At 32.0% G+C, this 8,745-nt stretch overlaps 1 protein-coding gene across 1 annotated transcript in view; it reads right to left on the bottom strand.

The window, feature by feature from the left end:
- Positions 1-1,327, bottom strand: part of LOC112099013 — a 2,816-nt gene extending 1,489 nt beyond the window's left edge. Inside the window, exons 1-2 of the mRNA XM_024186110.1 lie at positions 669-1,327; positions 53-569 (exon numbers count right to left, since the gene is read on the bottom strand). Coding sequence (XP_024041878.1) covers positions 53-569; positions 669-1,327 — 1,176 coding nt within the window. The remainder of the gene's footprint in view (positions 1-52; positions 570-668) is intronic.
- Positions 1,328-8,745: the final 7,418 nt, after the last annotated feature.

The following is an 8,745-nucleotide window of genomic DNA, read 5'->3' as shown; positions in this document are numbered from 1 at the left end:
ACATTTTCCGACTATGCGGTAGCCAACATGCACATGTGTTTATCCCACAAACTGGACAACCATAATACCCCTTAACAATACACCCAGACAAGTTTCCATAAGCTGGAAAATCACTAATTGTCCACATCAACACATCTCGTAAATTAAAAGTTTGTTTCCTATAACCATCAAACACATCAACGCCTACATCCCATAGGGTTTTTAAGTCCTCAATCAATGGTGCTAGGTATACATCTATGTCATTTCCAGGTTGTTTAGGACCAGATATCAGTAGAGACAACATCATAAATTTTCTTTTCATACACAGCCACGGAGGAAGGTTATATGTTATCAATGTAACAGGCGAACAACTATAAGTAGTGCTAAGTGTGCTATGTGGGTTAATCCCATCAGATGATAAAGCGAACCAAAAATTTCTCGGCTCTTGGGCAAAATCAGGCCATTTCTTGTCAATTAACTGCCAAGCTGGTGAATCTGCTGGGTGGCGAAGCTTGCCATCTCTAATTCTTTTATTTTCATGCCATGTTAAGTTCTCAGCAGTTTGTGGTGATTGAAACATTCTTTTCAACCTAGGAATTATAGGAAAATACCATAACACCTTTTTAGGGACCCCCTTTCTAATTTTTTTTTATCCATATTTTCTTATTTGCCACCTAGATGCTCCACACCTTGGGCATTCACTAAGATTCTCGAACTCATTCCTATAAAGAATGCAATCATTTCGACATGCATGTATTTTCTCATAATCTAAGCCTAATAGCTTCATTATTTTTCTGGCCTCATACATGGACTTAGGCAAACTATTATCATTTGGTAATATCTCATTAAGCACTTCCAATAAAACTGAAAACCCACTATCAGACCAACCATAAAGTCCTTTTATATTGTACAGTTTCATTAGACTCGATAACTTTGAATGCTTTGAACTCGGATATAGGGGCTTTTCAGCATCTTTAAGCACATTCTTAAAAGAACTAGGATCTTTATCACAATGCTCAAAAGCATCATGAACCATGTCATCTACATAACTATAATCCGGACATCTAAAATGTTGATTTTGTGGCTGGTCTTGGCATTTTACAGAGGTAGGTTTCCGATCCACCTCACCATGCCAATTCCAAACTAAATAATTTTCTAGAAAACCTTTTTTAAATAGATGTAGCCTCACTTGTTGAGGACTCAAAAACTCCATATTACAACAAGTAGTACAAGGACATCTAATTGACATTCTATTTTCAGAATTAAGAATGGCAAACTCCAAGAAATCATCAACCCCATCACTATACTCATCAGACAATCTAGCACAGAATATCCAAGTTTTGTCCATAACTTGTATTGTTACCTGTTCATTTGTTAGATGTTGTTAGTTTAATAAGTTTACTTAAATTGCACAAATAACTCCAAACTTTAGGTTTAAATTAAAAAATACAAATTGCAAAATAAATCTAAATTCTATTTGTTTAGAGTCACTAAAATATATGTACGCATTCAGCAACCCAACAGAGCATATATGTAAGCATTCAGCAACCCAACAGAGCATATATCTAAGCATTCAGCAACCCAACAGAGCATACATGTACACATTCAACAAGCCAACAGAGCATACATGTACACATTCAACAAGCCAACAGAGCATACATGTACACATTCACCAAGCCAGCAAATCTAACTTACACGTACACATTCAGCAAGCCAACAAAACATGCCACATCCACATTTTTCAAAATTTCTTTTTCATATTAGAACAAACAAAAGTATATATTAGAATAAAAAATTTTATTCCAGAACAGTCTATGCAACAAAAACGAAAGTAAAACTATGCATGTCAATATTTAAAACATCTCAGTACAAGTAAAACTCATAACACAACGATAATATAAATTGAAAGTAAGTGAGTGATTTAAAAGAATTACCAAATGAAGACAGCTGTTACACCGTAAACTTTTGTGATTCTTCAAAAGCGACAGATTGTTAATTACTATGTCAGATAGCTGTACAAGGGAAATCACATAAAAAAAGATTAAGGATAATACTTGTTGTTGTTGAAGGGTTTGCATGTGAGATATTGCATTTATACTAAGTCTAGCAAGTGCATTACAGGGAAAGGATTGATGAATTGACCCTTTGTTAATATGTATCTTTATCAAGCGCTAATTAAATGGAACAAGTTAGGCCCAAAATTAAAAGCATCATGCAAAATTTAAAATGCAATTTCAAGAAATGGGGAAAATGAGAAAAACCCAAATCTACATTGACATTGTATCCATCAATTCCAGTTAAAGTGTACATGAAATTCAAAGTCCAGTGACAAGGCAACTAAAGAAAGAGACGAAAGAAAACTGGTTTGAATCAGGCACTTAGAAAACTACTCTTAGTTAAAGACTCTAGTACAATAATTCAACTTCAGTTACCTTTACCTCTCTGTTAGGTTTTCCCAGGTCCCAAATTATAAACAATCAAGATTACAAAAAAAAAACTAAGAATTTTAAAACTCATTCTACAGTTAAACCGCAACAAAACAACATGCATGAGGAAAATAGGCATTGTAAATTGGAAACATAATAATTAAAAATAAAAAAAATGAATAAATGGCACCTTCATAAACGAATTTATCGCAGTGAAGAGAGAGAGACAGAGAGAACCGAATCGTGATAGAAATGAATTCCTCTGCTTCGAGCTTGGTTGGGATCGACGTGAAGTTTGATTACAGTGAGGGATATGATTTTAGGGTTTGGTTTACTTAGCTTTGACAGAGAAGGAGAACCGAGTGGTGAAAGACTGATGAGTGAATGACTTAGAAAAAAATTAGCTTCGATTTTGGTCTTAGGCTTGTATAAAACGATGCGTTTTACTTATCTTTATTTTTCCTAAGTGAAACGATACCGTTTTTAACTGAAAATATATTATTTACTAATAAATTTTCAGCCAAAACCCGCTAAAATTTTCAGTGAGCCGCGCTCAATACATTTCAAGTGCTTCATATTAAAATTATAATATTTTACTAATTCAGTTGCATAACTAACAAAAAGTCAAAACGGTTTCACTTTTAAACTTAAATGCTTTGGCTTTGGAAAGTCCTGGGTTCGAAAATCAGTTTGGAACGAAATTTATATTTTATTTTCTTTTACTGATACCTTAGTGTCACCAAGAAAAAGACTAATTGTCTTTTTCTTAAACTTAAATGTTCCGATGTTTGAGGTCCCAGGTTCGAATTCCATCTGTTACATTATTAGAATTATTTTATTTTTATTACTAATACTTTAGTGTCAGCGATTTCTGATGTCACAATTACAAACACCATAGTATCATTAATTTGTGATACATATGTGTTAAACACGGAAAATGGCCCATATGTATACAAATACTGATACTTTGTAATAAAGTGTCACAAACCAAGTGTCAGTAAAGACCATTTTTCTAGCAGTGCTTAATCCTTTATACTAGACTATCATTTTAGCCAAATCATTTACAAGAGAATCATTTCAATAATAAAGCACAACGGTCTTCCGAACCTTGACAACAGAATGCATTAGTAGTAAACTGACCAAAAACTTAAAAGGAAAATAAAAATAAGAACATAACATTTGACCTCTTTATGTCAACTATCTCCCTAGAAAATAACACTTCTCACGAAGATTTATATTTAAGGAACATGGCTTAAACATAAAAATGGAATGAAAATATACATAAAACTTAACAAAACAAGAAATGTGTCGGTGTATACAGAATGATGATCAATATTACACTCTGAAGTTGATAAAAACAAACAGAAGCTCGCATACCCCCCAAACTGATGGAGGCTCCTTAAACCTCTAGCTCCACAGGAAACCTGCAACTAATTCTGTCAAGGCTCTATAATCACTAGCAGCTTTCATCAGTAATTCAGAAAATTATTTCTGCCAAAAACCACAAAGCAATATGACTGAGCAAAATAATATCTACTTCCCGAAAAATTAGAGAACTTAAATAATCATTTAAAGAGCCTTCAATTAGTACATCAACATTAAAGACAACAATGCCTATGCAGACATGTACATCAATGCACTGCTTGAAACAGAGAAGGGAACTATATTAGCAGATCCATAAGTCATCTAATGAGGAAAGTAAGTTTTAATGAACTTAAATAATTTAGTTTAATTAAACTCTACACAGAGAAGGGCGAAGGCCAATGGCTGCTCTGTTTCACCCAGGACATACACTTGAAAGTTGAATTGTGAAGGTAAGGATAAATGTCATGTTAAAATTATGGACTTACAATTAATTGTGAAAGTCATCAGTCAACAATTAAATTGAAAACTTGTGCTCAATACAAGCACTTGATATTTTTATCCTCGTTTCAAGTAGACATCTGATCATTACTGAGCAACACATGACTTGGATGTAGTAACTCAATTAACCAATCTAAGCACTGAAAGGTATCATCTATGGTGGAAATTTATTTCACTAACCTTAAGGAAAGTTTGAGGACATCTTAGTCAAACAAGTACTATGACAAAGAGAAACTTCAATATACTATAAATTCCCAGAATTTGAACCCAAATTTAATTCACTTCTTGAATATGTGGTTCATTGACATTGAAACTCAATTCACATTTCTTAAAAATCAAATCCATAAGATTTACTGGAGATTAACCTGCCTAAATCCTTTACTCCAATTTCTGAATAGTACAGATGTTTGTTGGAACATGCAATCTAAATTAACCAGTCTAAATTAACAATCAAAACCAAGTTTCACAATATATTTCCAGTCTGGTTGTTAAAAGCATGTTTCACTGGGTCACCAACCTGATATTCTTCTTCCAGAGGAATGCGTTCAAGTGAATAGGGTTGTTGAAGACGAGCTATAATTCGATCGTTGGCATAATTTATAAATAACATAAAGTTAAATGAGATAATAAGCGGGCAATAGAAAACAACACTTTGCAAAGCAAAATTTCTTTCACTTATTAACATAGTTCTAGTTGCAAGTTTCGTGACTAGTGTTGGACAGTTTACCATACCCATGGTATGCAATATACGAATAAAATTCCCCAAACGGCATAACAATGCAGGTTTCTGTACATAAACATGATATAGGTTACTAAGGACTTATGAATGAAGCTGCAACCTCCAAGAAGCTTTAGCGAGTTCAAGTCAAAAGACCATCAGTGCTATTAGAAAAATTACATTATTCTAAATGAAATCTTTCAGTATGGTAGTAATCCTTGAGAGAGTTTCAATCTTCTTTTCCATTTCACTCACATGGGTCAAATGTGCAACATTTTTATCTTCCTAAAATTTAAAAATGTCTCCTCATCAACAACTCATTGGTTGAAAGCTTTTACTTAAATTTGGATCTTAATCATTTTTTTAGTGGAAGTTAAAAACACTACCCAAAAGACATTTAAATTCTGAATTTAAGAGCAGTTGCAATACTCCATTGTTAAGGAGACTAAAGACTGACAAAATAAACTACAAAATGATATGGTGTTACAGTATTAATTAGTTATTTTCTTTTCTTTCTTTAGCACAACATAGTGTTATAGTTTATTTTATCAACATTTTATCACATTTCTGGTTTAAATATCCGAACTCTAATTTTTAAACTATATTAAGTCAACTCCTTTGATATTGCCCTTGTTTAAAACTCTACAGAACTCCCCCATTTAGTCTTCTAATTATTTTAATTTTTAAATCTAGGAGAAGACTTTCCCATACTTGCCAGAAGAAAAAAGTACTCGAAATCTGCAAGGTACCTTGTCTTCCTTCGATTTTTTCTTCGTATTTGCATACTTTAATTTCTTTTCAAATAATATTCATTTTAATTTGTGTTTCACTATTCGTGTCCCCGGGATTTTGTATAGGTTAGATGAGTTTGCATCTGAGAACAATCATGTATTTGGAAAATGTAGAAAAGAAAGAGTTATGATATGGAGTTCAAAGTTTTACCAGAAAAGTTGATTGCCTCTTGCAATGGCAAATACAATCTTATTGGTAACTTCACTTCCATAGAGCCAAAGGCGGCAACAAACAACTATGACCAAGTAAGATTGTAACAAATGATTTGATGTATAAATTGAGTAAGGATCTGCAGCATGATCGTCCTATTTCAGTTATAAAGTTTAATGATAATGAGGATGATGCAGACCAGTATTGTTTTAATTGTATTACATTTACATCCCACATGAGCCAGAAAAACGTTCTAAAATAGATAGGATGCCGTCTAGAAAGTCAAACCCCAGTATTAGTTTTCAACTTTGTGGCCTAAGGGACTCTTGAGAATCGAGTTCCCAACCATTGCCAGTCCATTGCAATAAGAAGTGTGATGTTTACAAATTTGGTGTTGTCAGGTGGTCTTGTACTTCTCTCAATCCCAAAAGTTAGTTTAAAGGGTGAGATTTTCTCTCACACATCAAGCCCCTTCCACAATAATGTTGGATAATCCTAACAATTTTACCCTCACACATCATGCCTTGTATCACAAGCATAAACATACATTCTCTCTATTAGACTATTGGACCAAGATTGTTGGTGAATTTAGTCTCTGACACTGCTATACGTGTCTTTGTAGCTAAGTAATGAACACAAGTCTTAAAGAATATACCTACCAAACTAGATATATTCTTCTTTCTAACTAGAGTTTCTAGCTCGCCTTTTCTCACCGATGTGATTAAACCTTTTATCTTATGTAAGAAGTTTTGCCACTTTCACATTTTCTTTCTAGACATTATCTTATATTGCATGGAGAACATTAACTTTCTTTCCCCTTGCTAACACTAAAGAGCTTTTCGTGAGTTTCTATTTTCTTTCACCAAATTAGCTAGAATAACCATTATCAAGCTTGCTAGTACGAACATTTGATATTAACATTTTTGAGCAACAACTTACAGGAAATGTTGATTTATAAGCAAATATCTCTTGTTCTCACAGTCTAAGATGCATGTTTATTTCTTATCCTGACATAATCATAATCACCATTAACATAGGATGCAAAGTAGTTATACTAATTAGTAACATAAAATAAAGCTCCCGAATCAATCATTAAATCATTAGTATGGCAAGTGAGATTTATAAAGCTCTTATCATAAACAATACTCATGTCGCCATCAACTATAAATGCAGTGTTCTCTTTGACTTTTTTTTGCGTATCTCCTTTTTGCCTTTTCCACACTCCACACTCCCCTTTTTTGTGATCCATTTTCTGACAGCAAAAGTGACACGACTCAAAAGTGTTATTACTCCCAAATATAAAAGTATCTAGTTATAAAATAACTCGGTGAGTCCGGAATCGAACCATAAGGAATTTAAAATTTAGTAGTCAATTTGTTAAATAAAGATAATTAATTGCGGGAAAAGAAATTATTAGGAATCAATTTAAAATTATGCTAAGATTACGAGATCCACTCTCAGTATTCAAACTATAATTTTAATAATCTCTTAGTTTTATATTCTGCCTCACTTTTACCAGTTAATTATTATGTCATTTAATTTTTAACTAATTATGTGTGTGGATAAATATGGAATCAAGTATCTAATGTGCCACAATTATATTAATGTGTCAACATTATGTTAAAATACCATACAAATCCAAAAAAAATTATAAATTAACATGAGAAAAAAATAACCAGAAAATAATAAAATAAACTTAAAATTCATTTGTGAAAGTAATTAATTTTATAATTTTAAACCTTGAACTTTACCCTTCACCTCAGTTTAGTAAAATTAGCCACTCATATTAAAAGAAAACAAAACATTCATTTTAATTTGACAAACTTTTGAAATATATTACAAGAAAGTTGATTACACGACAAAAGAAGGAAAAGAAGAAAAATAAAACAATTCCTTAGTTTCACTCTCTCGTCTCCTCTCGGCTCCAGCTCCTCTGCTCTACTCTTGCATCCCCTTGCCTTTTATAGGCAAGGGATGCGTCGTTTCTTTTATTTTTTATTATTATTTTATATTATATTATATTATATTATATTATAATATATATATATTAATTGAAAGTTGTGATGGCCATCACGAGTAACCAAAACATGGTTGCTCACCGTTTATTATTTTTTATTTTTTTTTTATATTTTTTTATTAATTACATCTCCTCAATAATACATTCCAAAATACTCCAATAATTTTTCTTTGTTCCCGCTTCCAGTTCCAACTCCTCTGTATTATTGAAATATATCTACAATAAAAAATTAAAATAAAATTAACATATTACAAAATTATAAATTAATTTAACATAAATATACTTGGGGAGTATTAAAATAATTTAAGAATAATGAGCACATTAATCGACACAATAAGTGAAAAACTGATAATTTTATCCTTATTGAATGTACGTTTTTTAGTGTCAATCAAAAAGCACTTGATGTTTCTTCGTTGACGGGAATTTATGCTTTGGCTTCTTCTTCGTCTTTCTTACTTTTATGAAGCAAATGCATCTAACTTAAAAGGAATTTGCTTCAACACTCTTCCTTCTAAATTCTTCTTTCTGCAGCCAATTTACAATCATATCCAAGTTTACTTCTTATTCAATATTAGATTATTTTTTGTCTTTCTTACTTTTATGAAACAAATGCATCTAACTTAAAGGGAATTGCTTCAACACTCTTCCTTCTAAATTCTTCTTTCTGCGGCCAATTTACAATCATATCCAAGTTTACTTCTTATTCAGTATTAGATTATTCGCTAACACCACTAATATCTCTCAATCGTCAAGCAAAAAAACTAAATAATAACATTGCTTATAACTTATCATCAAGAATA

The sequence above is a fragment of the Citrus clementina genome, unplaced genomic scaffold, assembly GCF_000493195.1.
Source record: "Citrus clementina cultivar Clemenules unplaced genomic scaffold, Citrus_clementina_v1.0 scaffold_4, whole genome shotgun sequence".
NCBI classification, from domain to species: domain Eukaryota; kingdom Viridiplantae; phylum Streptophyta; class Magnoliopsida; order Sapindales; family Rutaceae; genus Citrus; species Citrus x clementina.
Note: the sequence above shows the minus strand (reverse complement) of the source record. Positions and strands in the feature narration are given on the sequence as shown.